The sequence below is a fragment of the Dysidea avara genome, chromosome 5, assembly GCF_963678975.1.
Source record: "Dysidea avara chromosome 5, odDysAvar1.4, whole genome shotgun sequence".
In the NCBI taxonomy this organism is placed as follows: domain Eukaryota; kingdom Metazoa; phylum Porifera; class Demospongiae; order Dictyoceratida; family Dysideidae; genus Dysidea; species Dysidea avara.
The window spans coordinates 26,427,734-26,445,976 of record NC_089276.1 but is presented as its reverse complement, the minus strand read 5'-3'; the positions used below and the strand labels follow the sequence as shown (position 1 = coordinate 26,445,976).

Sequence of the window (18,243 nt, the reverse complement as noted above, 5' to 3'; positions counted from 1 at the left end):
TCAAATAGAGCAGTCGCTTGTTTTAATGGTAGATTTTGTCATGTGTTATCAAAAACGACTAAGGTCATATAGCATGCTATATAAACATAATAGACATTGGGTGACCTGCTGTTCGAATCCTGGGGTTGGAGGGATTTTTATTCCTTACTTTGGCCCCTTTTCTGTTACACCTTTTCAGCTATAAGTCACTAAGTCTAAGTCCTTGAAATTAGGTTAGGTAATCCTAAGGCTGCAACACATGTTGCTGTCAGACCTTCAGTGCTGGTCACTGTAAAGCACTAATAACAATATAGCTAAATTCAGACATTTAAATAAAGTCTGTAAATCAATACACACAATAGCACATAGTGTAAAAGAACTATAGCTAGTTAAGAGTGTCGGCCTTGTTTGCAACGGTTATTGCGCTCCAGCTATTTTTATTGGTCAAAACAGCCTTCATTTCCTCAGAAAATTGTAGGTAGTTACTGTAATCAGTCGAAATCTCAAGGGTAAATCCACATGTATGTGCAACAGGGCGACGAGCGTAACCAGAAAGGCTGTTAAATGTAATCTGGATCTTCCTTGTAGGACACACACTACTTCCAGTAACAAATTGAAGGAAATTACCAACATCTTCAGTGGATGTGTTTCCAATAAACTGTTGTAAATATTCAAAAACTTTCTTTTCTCGTGGATTCAACAGAACAGGCTCTTCAATAAGGTTCAGGACTTTGCTAGGTGAAGCAGTGAGGCATTGAAAAATGGTGTAGAGGTCATCAGCAGAATACTTGGACCAAAACTGTACTTCCTGTTTTGGTATACCAGCATTAACACAAGAAATTGCAGCCAGAGGCTTCTGTAGAAATTCATACTCAGCAGCGCTAATCAGTAACTGTCTCAAAGTGTTTGGTTTAGGAACCTTCCTTGACCCAAATCGGTCAAGTATAGCAATCAGCTGGGTTTGCAAGTCAATTGAAAATGCACTAGATTTTATACCTAAGCACCTCTTTACAGTGTTTTGCTCCACAGTTGTTAGATAATCAATAAATGAACCAAAAAGGATACTTCTAGGTAGTTTAACACTGACACCCACAAGGCTAGCATACAAAGTTGGGAAGGCAAGCCGTGTTGGTAATACACCACAAAATATATAGCCATGAGACAAAATAGTTCCAATGAGATGCAAAGCTGTCATGTCTGTTTGAGCATTCACCGAGGGCACTAACAAATTCGAGCCTTCAAAATATTCAACATAGGCTGCTTGCCAAAACTCAGCAAGCATATCATGACATACACCACCAGTGTCTACGGCTTTTTCACCGACAAAGTGTATCTTGAGTGGGTAGTGGTGCAACACTTCTTCAATCCCAAACAAAGCAAAAACATCTTGTAAGATGGTACTTCTGTTGACATCATGTGGTTTAAAAAATAGCTTGGTGTTCAGTGATTGAATAAATTCTTTCTGATCTTTCTCAGCTAATGGAGAAATATATAGATAACTAAAGTGCTACATCATCGCAAAAAGTAACCTTGCAATAGAATGGAGTTCAGATCAACACCGCTGTCTTGTGTAGATATGTCAAGTATTGATCTATAATCCTGCAACAATAATGAAAAATGATGCATTAATATACCAGTTCTTAAAATGTAAACAGTACTAATTAAAAGCTGGATGCTGTGGATACCCATAAAAATGTATTCAGCATTTAACAGTGGGCTGCAAATTCTTGAACGCCACTTAACTGGCAAGACTCAATACATTCAACCAAAGAATGTCCAAAAATTATGTCACTCCAATAGTGATGGACGCAGTTGCCCATGTCATTTAGAAAACTGGATATCTAATTCTTGTGTACAAAGACTTTAGCAACAAGAGTGTACGGGAATGGACTACTGGAATGAAAGTCCAATATCATTTTTACATCCAAATAAGTACAACCCCTTCCCTTGTATAAGCAAATAAGTAGGATTTCCCTTGAAATCAACTCTTTTAGCTCACCATAGACAAACTAGATGTAGTAATGGACTTTAAGGTCAGTTATGAACACACACACAATAGCAGTTTGTCTGATATTGGGAATACCAAGAAGACTTCTGTTCCCAAATGGGAAATCAACAATAAAAAATTTAGCTAGCTGATTACATGTATGCACTGTAAAAAAGTACATGCACTATATAATGAAGTATCTTACAAGCATTTACAATGAGACAAAATTACGTCAGAAATAAAATTTAAGCCAAACTTCTTTGTGCATGTACCACATTACACACTGAACTGAACCTTCATTAAAACAACTGTTAAAGAATATATTTAAGTATGTTATACAAGTGATAGGTTTGCACTCCCAAATCCCTTGAAGTTCAACTTTAAGCCGCATCATTTATATTGTCAGTGTGTCCAGGAGCTAAAAAGGAGTTAGTCGCAGCCAAAAACTACAGTAATTATGTAATTGGGCATATGGTGATGGGACCAAAATCAGATTGTTTCACTTAAATTGATGCTAAAATAGGGAGATTTAGATAAATGTACCATGGAAGTAAGGGTGCTACCTAACTGGTAAAGCTAACAAAAACAAGCAGCTCTCAGATGCTGCAGCCTTGTTAACTTTATAAATGCTAAGAAATTCATCATAATTACTATTTTACTTGCAAGAGGAAGTATTTCAACCTTTAGGCATCAAGTTTATAGCTACAACTAAAAATATGTTTTATTTCAATGTTTTATTTATTATGTAAAATATGGTCATATATGTCTGTGAAAAAGAAAAAAAATACCCACTACATTATTAAACCATTTGACAGTAGTTGTTTTCAGAATAGATTTTCAAGAAGTATTAATGAACAGATATCAAACGGTACAGTTGTACTGTTTAAGTAGGAATCCAGGTGAAATTTTTGTGTGCTGCCCAAAATTCTGCCTTTAAAAATCATCCTAGAGATATCTTACGAGATGAAAATCACCTTTACAGAACAGTACTAGTCCATATAATACATAAAACAGCATTAAACACAACATAACACTTACAGGTAGCTGGATATAAAAATTTTTTTTTAAATTGCCAAAACTCGAATTTTAGCCTCACTGCCTCACTGACCACAGTCACAAGGCTACAGGCCAACCGAAGCAGTGCAAGGCCACCATTTTATGCCACAATAACAAACTCACCAGTGGGATGTATGTGCCTTTTGGGGTTCTGATGATTGTGTGCCCTCTGTGTCTTGTCTTTTCTTTTTATCTTCAATCAGGCTGCTTGTCTTCTTCAACCAACGAAACCATATTGATACGTTAATTTTTAATTTTCCGTATCAACACCTTTTTAAAGCAGCATAATAGGTGCCATAAGATTTTTTAAGGCGCTTAGACTATGCTGCTATACGGAGGAATAGATTATATCCCTTACTGATACAATCTATGATGGAGGGTACTGTACGGAGGTACTGGTACTAGATAGCTTCACAATAGGTCACAAGATCATACCCATTCTTCATTCTACGCATTATTGATCTATCGATTGAAACAACGATGACACACCCCTTTTGCACTAGCTGTATTTCAGTGACCACACACCTTCAACTTGGAAGGCTGACTCGACATACTCTATAATCGATCGAAACCATGCCCCTTTTGGGGCAAGCACACACCTTGCAGGCTGCCTCGAGATACTCTAATATAGCAGTCACCCTAATAGAACAGTCACATGTTTATAGCTAGCTGTATGCCTTAGGCCACAACTGAACAACCAAAATACTACACATTTACCATATTATTTCTCTGTAGGATCACTTTTAATGCTACCGAATGGCTTGTTTTAGGCAATGGAGACAATTGATGATGGGTTGGTGAATAAAGTTCCACACACCAGATGGGTTGGTGTATGATCAAAGTGCTGCCAATCCACATGGTGTTCTTGAGATCAAGTGTCCTACTCTTGTGTCTGTCAAAGATGTGTGTTCCAGCAAACCCGGTTTTTTTTCTCAAGGCCATCAATGGTGGATACAAACTGAAGCCAAAAACACAATTACTTTTACTAAGTGCAAGGACAGATGCACATCATGAATCGTAAATGGTGTGACTTCGTTGTTTGGACCCTAGCTGACAGCTCTCACCTATTAATTCATAGAACCAAGTATGATCACAAGTTTTGGAAAGAAAAATATACCCTCAACTGAGGTTATTTTACCTAAGGTCCATGTTACCAGAACTAGTTACTCCCAGGTTTCACTTCGCACAAAAAATTAGAGAGACACAATATCATAGCACTTCTTGTTCTCCTGTAACATTAATTTATGATTCATAGTATCTTACTTTCTCAACATAATGAATTCACAGTTGTTGAGGGAACGCAGGATTAGCACACCTCTGCTATTATACACTTACCAAATTGCCTAAGCACTGTTAGACTTCTTCACACTGGTACTAGTAGTGATGAATAAATTTGACATTAGAAAGAAAACTAAACTATGAATATGCCATAATAAGACTCAGTACCATCTACTATGGCTTTCTATGAACAGCACGCACAATGTCGTGTGATCTCTGGCTTTTTTTAATGTAGGATCTTGAGTGTGGTGTCCATACTTGTCTTCGTGGGCCTCCTTTTTGCTCAATATCTTCAAATTTAAGTACCATAGACTATCAAAATTTGACATACACATCAATAAACCATATCTAAATAAAATTATGCTTCGATTTTTAGAGAACGTTACGTTGGGTGATTTGTATGAACAACCACAACATCCAGGGGAGCATTTTCAGCAGCTTTCATGTCAGTTTACTTCAAAAGGAAAGCATAGAATTGTTCAGTGAGGTAAGAAACACCATGCTAGGATATTCCTAAGTAAAGTTTAGTTCAGCTATAACGCAGTATTGTGCAGCTAAACTTAACTGATTCGGTGCCACCTTAAGTGCTTAGTATATGGCAGGATATTTGGTACAATGGTGAAATACCAAAAAAGAATAGGTAGCTTACACACTGGTAACTTCTTCAATATCAGAGTAGTTGACTGTTCTATTAGAGTATTTCGATTTATATCAGCTTTAGTTAATCTTACAAGTATAATTTTGAACCCCAATTAGCCATATGCCTTGTTCTTTTCATCTTTTCATTGCCCATGCATGCACATATAAGATGATTTTCCATAAGTTAAACAACTTCCTTTCCACTAAACATAGAAACTGGCCATGGCTAGTATATTTCTATTCAACTACAACACCACTCAAAAGGCAGGTGTTTCATGTTAACATGGCAATGTAATTGAAAATTCCAAACAGTACTCCACCTTTTGTTGATAGATGTGCTTCTCTTGAGGATATCAGCTCTTTAATACAACAGTGCTGCTCTTGCTGGCTAAGTTAAATGCATGCCCTAGTGTTTGAGATCATCTGTGCTCAATTTGCTGGTTTAAATGGATATAAGTCTACAAATATTCTTAATTTAAAGTCTATGTATTACATGGAAAGAAAGCACTTAACTTCTGAGCAACCATAGGACCATATGGCATTAGATACCCTTTGCCATATTATTATAAACTCTTGGTAACAGTAGTAGATATATTCAGTAAATGTATGATGCGGCCTAATGTATTTCGCAGACTGGACTCACGGACTGGACTCGCGGACTGGACTCACGAACTGAGCTGGAAACAGCTTTTAAACAATAATCCAGACATTATCCATCTCTTGCAACACTGGAGACCCCACTATCGAGCTACAACTGCTGATACTGCTCTTCCTTACAAGTTAACAAACTATTGCATGCACTAATTAATTAGAATACACTTACGATACACAAGTACTGGCAGTGATAAAGCGTGATAGAGGATATTGTTGTAGTGTAGGTGTTTTCCTTTATTGTTTTGGCACTAGTGCTAGGGTTGTAGAGATGAGCCAGTAACAATTCTTAGCAGGGTAGCTGTAGATGGCACCGCCCAGCGAGGTGATGGGGCTATGCAAATAAACTGGCTCATCACTACAGCCCTAACACTAGTGCTAAGTACTGGAGCAACAATGGAAAAACATCTAAGCTACAACAATGGCCTCTATCACGTTTTATCACTGCTAGTACTCGTGTATCGTAAGTGTATTCTAATTAATTAGTGCACGCGCTAGTTTGTTGACTTGTAAGAAAGAGCAGTATCAGCAGTTGTAGCTCGATAGTGGTGTCTCCAGTGTTGCAAGATATGGATAATGTCTGGATTATTGTTTAAAAACTGTTTCCAGTTCAGTGTGCGAGTCCAGTCCGCGAAATACATTAGGCCGTATGATGCATCCCATTCACACTGTCCCATGTTACTTTCTACTAGAGCCAACTGTTACATATTGAATTTATTTGGTTAAGAATCAATACATTAATATTGAAAGGGACACACCCCCAAAAGTATGTAAAATGCTTAAAATGGTGTAAAAACACAGTGATTTTTGTGCATTTTTGAAGCGCCCACAACATTACGTAGTGATACCAACAAAAAACGGCCTGTTAATTACTCACATGCCTCTAAGGAATACTCCACCTTATTTTCAAGACTGTAGCTGCAGCGGATACGTGGGCCCAGCACAGTTTCTGAACCCGGTTCGTCATTTTGCCCAATGCGTAATGTATTGTGGGATTCACCTGTTACCAAGACTATGGGAATTCACCTTAAACTAATTAGTCTAAACACAAAAAACGGTCTGGAACATTGTGTACATGAATAGTACTTCTGTAATTCGAGGGAATTGTATGAAGAGTTGTTGCCCTTGAGCGGGCCATTCAGTTTAAAGACAAAAGTTAAGGAGAGCTGCTTCGAGAAAGTGCCGTGTGAGTAACTTAGTTTAGAATAGCTTTGTTCTAGTTTCTGTAGGCCTATATAAACAGACACTGTGTTTCCTAAGCCAACTTTTAGTGGGTTTCTTATACGTTTTTGAACTTACCATGTCGGTAGATATGTGGAATTTCACTAAAATCAGTAAATTTTATTAGGTTCACAATCCCAATGGCTAATTTCAATATGAGATACCAAAAACAAAAGCCTAACCTCATCTTTTGATTGCTGCTCACCAGTAGCCACAGCTTTACAAACATGCTCTCTGATAGTTACATTATCTCCATCAGCTATTTCAATCCCAGTTGTATCCACGAAACGGTGCCACTTAGTAGACCATCGTTGTAGGGCAGCTGTTCGCTTCTTGCTTTCATCTCTTATGGCTACTTCACGAACTGTGATATCATGACCTATACATGTACAGCACAAACGGAATTACACATTATAACCTCCAGTAGCTAGTGTGATTTATATGCATTGTGCACAGCTGACTATGAATTGTAATCACATCAATTTCTGCACACAATACATCAACATACGTAGGCACTAATTAGGACTGACTGTAGCTAAGAGACCCCTTTTAAATGACTCAGTATGCTCAGTAGCTATAAAAATACAGTTTTCAGCAGTGCCCTGATACACAATTACATGTATAATTTATATAGTTTTAAAATCCGCCAGTTTACTTAACTTACTATACCAGTGCAACAGTTTGCTACATACCTAATTTGGCTAGCTCCTTTTCTACAGATGGTATCACGTTTTCACGACTGACAGATAGGGGCTGAATGGAACCTTCGTATTCAAAAAGAATATCAAATAAGTCGCTTGAGGTAGTACTAGACGCGGTCGCACTTCCGGACTCTTCTACATTCATATTCCACAGAACCGCGTGTACACCCTGAAGTCAAGTAAAGCAAACACTCCACACAAAGCGATGCACTAAATAGAGCTATCAGCAAGAGGTGTGGGCGAGCCAACAATAGAGTTCTTAAATTGAACCCGAGATAAGACATAAATAGGGCCCAAGATAACTTAATTAATAGAGCGTATTCACGAAGAAATTACAAGCGAGGCGCTTAAAATACGTGTGGTAAAAGCCCCAATGCCGCAATAGAAAAATATCACGTTTTCATTCTTTCCTCCTGACCTGGTACACGAACGGCCAATTCGTGGCTATGTAGTAATCACCTACAGGTGGGTAATAACATACTAGATGCACAACCTCGTAGCTAGTCTACTTTCTGATATCGTAATAGAACGCCCCATCTGTTTTCCTACGCGTCTAGGACATGGCGCGTTCTCTGGTGAAAATTTCAGAAAGTAGACCAACTAAGCCAATGTGCTTCTAGTACATCATTAACCATTAAAATACTACTACCATACTGCCATGAATTGGTTTTCTCTCTGCTTTTAGTGTCAACAAAACACAGGCCAAAACTACGCAAGTTTTACCTCGCGTTTTTCCACCACCACGAATACACCGAACAACTTCCTAGTAGCAGTACAGTAGTCGCCTATCAATGGAGAATTAGGAACTAGAAGCACAAGAGCGTAGTTAGTATAGTTTCTGAAATAATGGCCATGAAGTGTGCCATGTCCCTACACAAGACGAAACATTCCGCTGCGATACCAGGAAGTAGACTAGCTACGAGGTCATGCTTCTAGTATGTTATTACACATTCACAGGTGGTTACCTCATAGTCGCGAATTGGCTGCTCCTGTTCCAGGTATAGTAGAAAGAAGGAAAATGCAATTTTTTTGTATAGCACCATTGGGCTTCTATCCACACGTCTTAAATAAACGCCGCACTTGTTTCAAATAAACGCCACGTTTGTGACATCACGTGAATACGCTCTATAGGGCCCGAGATAAGGCTTAAATAGGGCCCGAGATGATAGGGTCCAAGATAAGGCCACACCAAGTCAAACCTTAGTTTCTGGTCACCCGCCCGCATGGAAAACGTGGAACCCTAGTTTATGAGGACTATTATTAATATTACAGGCGCTTAAGTGCCAGTAGAAACCAAGGACACTGATTTTTTAAATATTGCAAAAGATCGATCACGCGAGATACTCTAATAAAACAGTCAAGGAGTCTAGCTAATGCAGCACTCACACTATAATACCCTTAACTCTACCGCACTACTAAAACGTTTCTGACTAGTTTTGTACTTGATTATAAATAGCTAGAAACATGTATAGTGGGCTAAGACTTCAGATTTGAATGAAGAGTTTCTGATGTGCATAGCTATAATTATTTCAATGTGGATCAGCTTACTTTGCTGACATAGCTAATGAGACGTTTCACTTGGAAAGCAAAAGTAACTATAAATGAGGAGACCGCTGTGCTTAATTGAATTATACATTGTTGTGTTGAACTATACATTGTTGTGCTCAGTTGTAGTAGCGTAGCAGGGACGGATCCAGGGGGGTCCAAAGGGTTCCATGGAACCCCCCTTTTGAAAAAGCCTCTCTTACTCGAGATACTCTAATAGAGCAGTCAAATCGAGATACTCTAATAGAGCAGTCACAGTAGTCTTTTGATGAGCAGTGTAGGAAGCTATGTATCTAGTTATAAATAAGGAAATATAGTTGGTGAGGGCATCTATGGTGAGGAGTAGCTATTTTCAGTATAGGTGATGACCTTTTTTTTTTCTTCAACTTACAGCTAGGCTGAAGTTGGATCCACCCCTGCGTTAGTCTCGCGTAGCCAGACCCTATTTCTCCGCACGGCGCTTATCGATTGGAACTAATTATAAGCGCCTGCTCCGAAAGGGTCTGGGGACTCTACAATAGAAAAGTTCTGCCAGCAAATCACCTCTGGATGGGTGAGCGTTGATTGGCCCTAGACCACTTTCAATAGATGTGTGGATGACCACAGTTGGCTTCATCCTCAGCTAAAGGCAAGGCTTCAGCCTGTTCAGACTCTACAACCAAGGAATAAGAAAGGAATAAGGAATAAGGCTGAAGCCTTGCCTTTAGCTGAGGATGAAGCCAACTGTGGTCATCCACACATCTATTGAAAGTGGTCTAGGGCCAATCAACGCTCACCCATCCAGAGGTGATTTGCTGGCAGAACTTTTCTATTGTAGAGTCCCCAGACCCTTTCGGAGCAGGCGCTTATAATTTCCAATCGATAAGCGCCGTGAGGAGAAATAGGGTCTGGCTACGCGAGACTACCCCTGCGTAGCTATAGCCATCAACAATTTTCTTAGTGCATTTTTGCAGAAGCATAATTACTTATGCCGTAAGAATATTGGTTAATAAACTAAACCAGCAAGAATGAGCAAATAATAATACTATACAGTGTGTCATCACAGTATACATACTGGTGTATATGTACGTCCATAGTCCTGAAGTCCTGATCATCCGCCCGCCCGCATCCTTTTTTGGGTTAGGCAGTGACCAGAAACTAAGGTATGACTTGGAGTGGCCTAAGCTTGCAGCTCTTAAGTCTAGCCGGATTGTCTTAAATTGAGCCGGATTTGCTTAAAAAAGGCCTGATTTAACAGCCTATTTTTGTTACAGATGGCGTGCCATACGGCAGCGCCAAACTTTTTGTACACAGTTTCACCAGACCCTCTTTTTAGGGTAGGGCGCCGCGAGACTATATTTCACCAGACCCTTACTTTATGCGAAGGGGCGGGCGCGCCAGACTAGACCACGTGCTGATAACTAAACCCACAATCTAAACTGCTGTAACTATGGAGATGCAACCCACAATCAAAACATTTTAGTAACTGAAGGAAAAGAACTGAACTGAGCAGTCCTCTACTGAAGCAGTGCTAAGCCAGAGGTATAGTCAGTGGAGATAGTTTGTATTACTAATAATGTATAACATCAGTAGTGTGAAAGGTTCTTATGTTTAGAACAACTCATGCTGCCATTTTAAATCCATACTATTGTTGTGCTATGATCTATTTCTCTATTAGAGTATCTGTAGTAGGGAATACACAATATGTATGTGTTTTGATACTGTATAGTCCTCTCAATTTCACTCTTGCTATAAAAAAATTAAAATGCACTTGTGTATAGCTCAATAAAATGTACTGACATCAGTGTGGCTTCAGTGTCAGTAAAAATCTGGTCTGAGTTTCATAGGCAATTATAAATTTCCCATCTATATCCAGAGGTTTGATGTGGTACCATATCTTACTGTATCTTACTTAATTAACTTACGAAGAATTGTATTATAGTAATCTTATATATTTTACGAAATTGCAAAATCAAACTACCACCACCACTGGATAGCCACACTACCAGTCTATTGCTTATGATCCTCAGTATTACTCAAACTACTTGAAGCTGGTTTGAACAGGTGGTGTGGGTGGTGTGTGTTAGCAGATTCGCAAATTAACCTGACAATTGACTACAACAGAGATGCCAACCTCTGAACAATTTTAGGAGTGAGACCTCAAACACTACCAGCAGTGTGGACCAGATTCAAGTGCAGCTCCAGGATTTTTGGTAGTGAAGACCAAAAAAAAAAGGTCGTCGCATGTTCTAAGTCCAAAAATAAGCACAGGTCTGCCCAATTTTAAGCACAGGGCTAATTACTAAGCAGATCAGGCGTGAGAAATGCGTGAGAACTAAGCTGAAAGAGTGAGAAACAGAGGGTTAGGCGTGAGAGCGTGAGATTACTAGCCAAAGAGTGAGACTCACGCCTAATGCGTGAGAGTTGGGATGTCTGCTACAAAATAGCTTTTAATCAGCTACTCAATAAACAGTGTCACACAGTGTACAGCTACTCAATTCTACTCTAAAGTATTAAAAGTTACAACTGCTTTTATACCTACAAAACCACAGAAAAGTTCTGTACAGGTCCAGAAACTTCTAGAAGCATGTGAATACAATTACAAAACTAATTCAAAACCTTAACTACATTATGTGGTGATTTACAGAGGCAACCTGTCTGATTACAAAGCTACACAGTAATACACACATGTATTATGTCATATTACAACAGTGTGGCAAACTCAAATGTCAGTTTCTGGTCTTGTGAAGGACCTGGCTTCATGAGAATCAGTGGTGCACAGGTGGATTGACTCATATAGTTGGACAAACATTTTCTATGTGGTTTTTTTGCTGCACATCAGCCACTAAGGAGCCAGCACATGTAGCCCTGTAATCTCGTGTCTGGACTTATGCCTCCATTTTGAAAACTAACCTCTTGACAAGTTATAATATTAGGCTTAAAATCTTTAAAACTGCTTGTCTCAAAATTTCTAATGTGCAATTTGGATTCAGTCACAATTATATCTGTTAATTTCTATAGTCAGTTCTAGTCCTGTTGTTAATAACTCTTGTTATGTTACCAAACATTTAGTATCACTGTGAAGCCCTTCAAGTGCTGGAATTGTTTATCAACAACATGCTTTGATAAGAGCTAATGAGTTTTTTTTTAAAGATATTGAGCAGGGATGATTCAGATGTGCAAGCATGAAAACATGTTTGTTCCAGTACAAAATCATTGGGAGTGAACACATGTTCACCTTTTATGATATTACTGGTTTTGGTGGAGGCTCAGGTGAATACAAACTGATATAATTTTAAAACACTTCATTGTTTTCCTGATGATTATGTTGTAGTGTAATTAAGCAACCGATTATTGACCAAGTTTCATCCTTTAACTCATAACTCGGTGAAGAAAGGTCCTACAAACTCCCAGTTTCAGCATCCATTTTGACTGTTCTTCAACTATAAAGTAGTTGTGGTCCCATTTTTGTAGATCAATGTAATATTTATTTTATCTTTGGTTTTGTAATTAGGTTAGGCTAGGTTTATTCAATGATGTAATGAATTGTGTAATGCTGTCACATGTGTGTTTATGTTATCAGTTGAAGCGATTATCACGTTTGAGTGGTTTGAAGTGCTAAGTGGCGTGAATATCGTTGGCTTGTTCCAGTTCATTTCTTTGAGAGGTTGTCAATTAGTACCAATTTCGTGACAAGTGGCGCCCAAGTGGGGCAAGAAACTCACTGAAGCCCCCTACACGCAGAATCCTTTGTGCCGGGGCATTTAAACGGCACCAGTAGAGGTGAAGTACTGATAAGACTGAACTGTGTATTCTCGTAGTTTTATTTTTAGATTCATTCACGCCGTAGAGATCGAGAGCAAGCATGAGTGAAAACTTGGATCGATTGAAGACCGTTAGAGGATCACACCGTGGAGTCGTAACGAAGCTAACTAAAGAAAAAAAAAAAAAAAAACTAGCGGCCACAGAACCACTAACCACTGAACAGATCGACCGTTTAACCGTGATACGACAACAGTTAAATGCTAAGGAACAGACATTACAGACCCTTAATCGTGATATCTTGAACCTGTGTTCATTGGAAGAAATTGAAACAGAGGCAAATGATGCTGAAACTGTGGTAGCCAAGATAATGGACTATAAGCGTCGAATTGACGTAGCCTTACAACCGCCATTTGCCGCACCCCGGGTATCACTCTTTTCACCCTATTTCATAACCCTACAGAACTTAGACAAAAAACGGTGAACCAAAAAGGCAAAAAAAAAAGTGCAGTATTGAAGGGGATTAGAAGCCAGGATCCCAGTGTGATGGTCCAGTGTGCTACCGATTATGCTACCGCTGCTAGCTCCATTGATTCCCTTCTTTTGTATCTTACAAATGTGACTAACGAAATAAGCTGTATATAGTAAGAAGAACCTAACCCTAAAGGTGAAGAAGAAACCAAAGCTGAACTCTAACCCTAACGCTAACACTACTAGACGCTTCCCCTAAAGTCTACTACTCGTGGCAACTACTGGACGCTTCCCCTAAAGTCTACTACTCGCGGCAACTACTGGATGCATCCCCTAAAGTCGACTACTCGCGGCAACTACTAGATGCGTGCCCTAAAGTCGAAGAGAGAGAGCAACAACTACAGTAGGAAGTCTGGATGCTTTTGAGCTTAATATTACGTAAGGGTTATGAAAGGTGGTGAAAAGAGTAAAACCCCCGCACCCCACACAGTTAGTACCACCCCAGCTGTTGTTGTTGCGTCACCACCTGGAGCTGTTGCAAAAACGCGTCTACCCAAATTGAGTTTGGCTAAGTTCAAAGGTGATGTCACTGCGTGGGTATCCTTTTGGGATTCATTTAAGTCTGCAGTTCAACAACGAAATATCAAAAATTGACAAGTTCAATTACCTGCATTCTTTGCTTGAGGGTGCTGCTGCCTTAACCATTCAAGGGCTCAGTCTAACAGAAGCCCACTATGAATCAGCTATAGAATTATTGAAGAAGAGATTTGGCAACACTAAACAGATTATTGCTACCCATATGGAAGAAATCTTCAGACTTCCTGCTTGTATTGGAGATCGTGCCCAGCCTTTGAGACGGTTATATGACAAGATGATGGTTCACATACGTGGGTTGAAATCCCTGGGCATTGAGACTACCCAGTATGGTAGTGTGCTCATTCCTGTCCTCATGTCCAAACTACCAGATGGAGTACGTCTGAGAGTGGCTAGAGAGAATCGAGAGGAAACCTGGGAGATTAATCACCTGATGAGCACTATTCTTATAGAAGTTGAAGCTAGGGAAACTAGTGAAGGGGCCAGAATCTTATCACAGAAGAGTGTTGTTCACCCTAAGACACATGTTGGTGGCTTTAATCCTACTGCTAACTCTTTAGTAACTAATAACTACACTGTCAAATGTGTGTATTGTGGTGAGGCACATTACTCAGCTTCATGTAAGAAGGTAGTCAGTGTGAAAGATCGTAAGGAAGTCTTAATAAGAATGGGGAGATGTTTTGTTTGTTTGAAGTCTAATCATAGGGCTCGGGACTGTGAATCTCACTGAAACTGTCGTTATTGTCGTCGTAGACACCACCAGTCCTTGTGTGAACCACAAACAACAAACCAACGTGACCATAATGTGGAACAGGTTACACCAGTTGAAGATACCACTGCTAATACTATTAACACTGTGAAGAGCAGGCAATTGGTTTTACTACAGACCGCACGGGCTGAAGCTACTAATGGAAGTGAAACCAGCATTGAGAATGTGAGGATACTCTTTGATAATGGTAGCCAATGCTCCTACATCACAGACTCATTGAAGACAAGACTTGGACTATCACCCATCAGAAAGGAGAAGCTCAACCTCAACACCTTCAGTGATAGTAAGTTTAAAACACAGAATTGTGATGTTGTTAGAGTGTATTTGCGGAAACCTGGGAGTGAGAACTTGTATTGTATTAATGCATTAAGCTTTCCAACTATATGCTCTGCACTACCCAGTCCTGTTGACCTTAGTGCTCGAATTGGCTGATTGCCAGGTCTCACCAGGTCAGAACCACATTGACATTCTCGTAGGCTCAGACTTCTATTGGTCCATTGTGACTGGGGAGATTATTCGTACTGAAAGAGGACTTATAGCTGTTTGTAGTACATTGGGCTGGCTTATATCAGGACCTGCTGCGACTGCTGTTACTGAGGAATTGGCCCATACTCATTCCAATCTTGCTATTAGTTATTTTAATGAATCTAGTTCTTCTGAATCCCAGGATGACCAACTTGTTTCTGCTCTTAAGAAATTTGGGAAGTTGAGACTCTTGGTATTGAATGTATTGAGAATGCCCCTTCAGATGACATTTTTCTACAAGGGTTGAAATTTAAGGGCAATCGCTATGAGGTAGGCTTACCTTGGATAGGGGACCATGTTAAGCTTTCTGATAATCGTGATCCTTGTTTTAGTCGTTTGAAATTACTTCATAAAAGATTGCTTAAGAATCCTGACATTCTTCATGAAAATGATTGCATTATACAAGATCAGTTAGAAAGGGGTATAATTGAGAGTATTCCCATGCAACAAACTAACAAGGAGAAGGGTTCTATTCATTACATGCCCCACCCAGTGGCGTAGCTAAGGGGGGGCAAGGGGAGGCATTTGCCCCCCCGTCACTAAGTGATGTTTTTAAAAACTTCCGTCACAAGCTTTCCAGTAACTGACACGCATCCCAAATTATTGTTTGTGCGCTACTACGCGAGTGCACACAACATTCAACTCGTTTGTGAATGGTGATAATAATACGATGATTTCTTGCGCGTTACAAGCAATTAATAAAACGATGCGCTAAAAATAAGGTATGCCCGAATCCCCAGGGATTCCCCCGTATAGACACTAGGCCTTCACCGAACGAAAATATTAGACACAATTCTATATTTAGCCTACACTACTCATGTGATATTGCATTTTTCAAATCTAAAGACAGATGACCCGCTCAAAGTGACTTCGCAAGAGTCGCAACTCAAAAGTGACAAGTGATATGCAATGATGCTACAAACCTACGAGGTGATAAAGTGTTAAATGGACCAACTTTATTTTCCCGACTTAATCACACTGGATCTTCGTACAGTGTAGTGGCCCGGCATGCCAGTTAAATTTTTTTTTCACTTTGTCAGTCAGTCAGATGATCTGTCACAAGCTTACAAATTCTGCTAACAGGAAAGGTATAGAGTTGGGATTTCGTGCCAATACATGGCGTTTCAATTTCGCCGGCTGAAGTGAGTGAGCTCGTCATACTATGCCAGTGTGCTAGGACTGCAGCACAGACTGTGGCTGACGTAAGTAACTGTGACACATTGTATTTCTACTAAACTATTCACAATATAGTTCTACTGGATTGTGGGCGAATTTGTTGGAGTACAGTTGTGGCACGTGCGACGATGCTCGACGAAAATATTTCCATTGATAAGTGATAACTGGTAGCAATCAGTAATGCAGTAGTTATGTAGCTAGTTACATAAGCTGTAATAATACAACACCGTATGTTGGCTAGCCCATCATTGGGTCATTAGCCTTTTGTGCAATTATGAACAATGTCGAGTGTTTTGTGGGGGATGCCTGCCCCCCCACCACCGTCTGGCTAGCTACGCCCCTGGCCCCACCAGCCTGTTATACGGAAGGGGCGGAGCACTACTAAGGTCAGAATAGTATATGATGGGTCTGCCAAATCAAAGGAGTCTGGATTATCTTTGAATGATTGCTTACAAACAGGGCCTAACCTTATTCCCAGATTATTTTTTGACGTTATGGTACGATTTCGTAGTCATTTGATCAAGACACACGGTTGTGTGTCGTGCGGCCCAAGAAGCCGGCGCGTAACACCCGTGAGTATATTGACAGGAAGAAAGAAAACGCAATTTTCGAACCTCCGTAGCTCTGTGCTGCCTTAATGAAACAAGACGGTTTTTGCTGTGGACACTCCCTCCACCTTCAGCACTCCACATTCCAAATTTGAGCGAAATCGCTTCAAGCGTTCCCGAGATATGCGACTTCAAAAATTGGCTTAGTTTCTTCGTTTTTTTTCTTATTTTTCTTCCTCTTTTCGCACACTTACAAAAACTGCTATAAAACGCGAACGCCACATCCGATCGCCTTGAAATTTGGCACACAGAAGGGGGGTATAAAGGCTCATCTCTGTACCAACTTTGGCTGGAATACGATAAACAGGCAAGCAAAGAGTTATGAGCGATTATTCACGAAAAATAACACCAATATGTTGTCACGCCTACAGGGTAAACTGCGCATTGGAAGAAGCTGAAAATAGGTGGGTGAATAGGTTAACTATTGAACCTCAAACCTTTTGTGGTTTGAAAGAAATCGAGCTAAAAACCAGGAAGATACAACGAAAAAACCAACAGTGTGTAACAATTACGCAATCGAGATTAGCTAATAAAAAATGACTGCTTGCCACGCCTACCAGGTAAACCGCTTGGGGTAATGCTTTGAAAATCGCTGTACAGATGGAGTTATCATCTTAGAAAGGCTCTTCAATGGTGTAGAAGAATCAGATTTAAAGTTACGGAGTTATAACACGTAATCCAACTTGGTGTAGTAAGTGCGAGATCGAGATTCTCTAATAGAGCAGTCATCTTAATAGAGCAGTCACCCGAAGAGAATTCAAGAGATCAGTTAGAAACAAGTAACCTGTATAGAGATCAGCTACAAACAAGTCACCCTGTAGAGAGATCAGCCACAAATAATTCACCCTGTAGAGAGATCAGCTAGAAGAAGTTACCTTGTAGGGAATTCATGCAACTATAGAAAGAGATAATTCAGCAAGAAGAAATCACCTTGTAGAGTTCAGCTACAAAGACACCACAATGTAGAGAGTTCAGCTACAAACAAATCGCCCTGTAGAGAGATCAGCTAGAAGAAGTTACCTTGTAGAGAGTTCAGCTGCAAAGAAACCATCATGTAGAGAGTTCAGCTGCAAACAAATCACCTGAAGAGAGTTCAGCTACAAACAAATCTCCCTGTAGAGAAATCAGCTAGGAGAAGTTTCCTTGTAGAGAGTTCAGTTACAAAGAAACCACCATGTAGAGAATTCATTTACAAACTAGTGACCCTGTAGAGACATCAGCTAGAAGAAGTTACCTTGTAAAGAATTCAGCTACATAGAAACCATTCTGTAAAGAGCTCAGCTGCAAACAAATCACCTGTAC

At 39.8% G+C, this 18,243-nt stretch overlaps 1 protein-coding gene and 1 long non-coding RNA gene across 5 annotated transcripts in view; one reads left to right on the top strand and one right to left on the bottom strand.

Annotated features, from left to right (window-relative positions):
- Positions 1 to 364: 364 nt before the first annotated feature.
- Positions 365 to 7,691, bottom strand: LOC136255145 (uncharacterized). The gene is made up of 4 exons (XM_066047865.1): positions 7,504 to 7,691; positions 6,994 to 7,190; positions 1,509 to 1,578; positions 365 to 1,455 (listed from the first exon to the last, which is right to left on the bottom strand). The coding sequence occupies exons 1-4, from the start codon at positions 7,655 to 7,657 to the stop codon at positions 365 to 367; spliced, it is 1,512 nt and encodes a 503-aa protein (XP_065903937.1). The 5' UTR covers positions 7,658 to 7,691.
- Positions 7,692 to 13,291: 5,600 nt separating this feature from the next.
- LOC136256902 (uncharacterized) overlaps positions 13,292 to 18,243 on the top strand; it is an 89,585-nt gene continuing 84,633 nt past the window's right edge. For all 4 annotated transcript variants that reach the window (XR_010701721.1, XR_010701720.1, XR_010701719.1 and 1 more), the window contains exon 1: positions 13,292 to 14,915. This is a non-coding gene — a long non-coding RNA (uncharacterized lncRNA). The remainder of the gene's footprint in view (positions 14,916 to 18,243) is intronic.

Bases quoted from the DNA above. Each gene is read 5' to 3' on its own strand.
- LOC136255145 (XM_066047865.1), bottom strand. From the start codon at position 7,657: ATGAATGTAGAAGAGTCCGGAAGTGCGACCGCGTCTAGTACTACCTCA. The intron at 1,579-6,993 runs GTTAGGCTTTTG...TTATTGTTGCAG, and splicing joins AGCAGCAATCAAAAGATGAG to GATTATAGATCAATACTTGA. The intron at 1,456-1,508 runs GTTACTTTTTGC...TTTCTCCATTAG, and splicing joins GAACTCCATTCTATTGCAAG to CTGAGAAAGATCAGAAAGAA.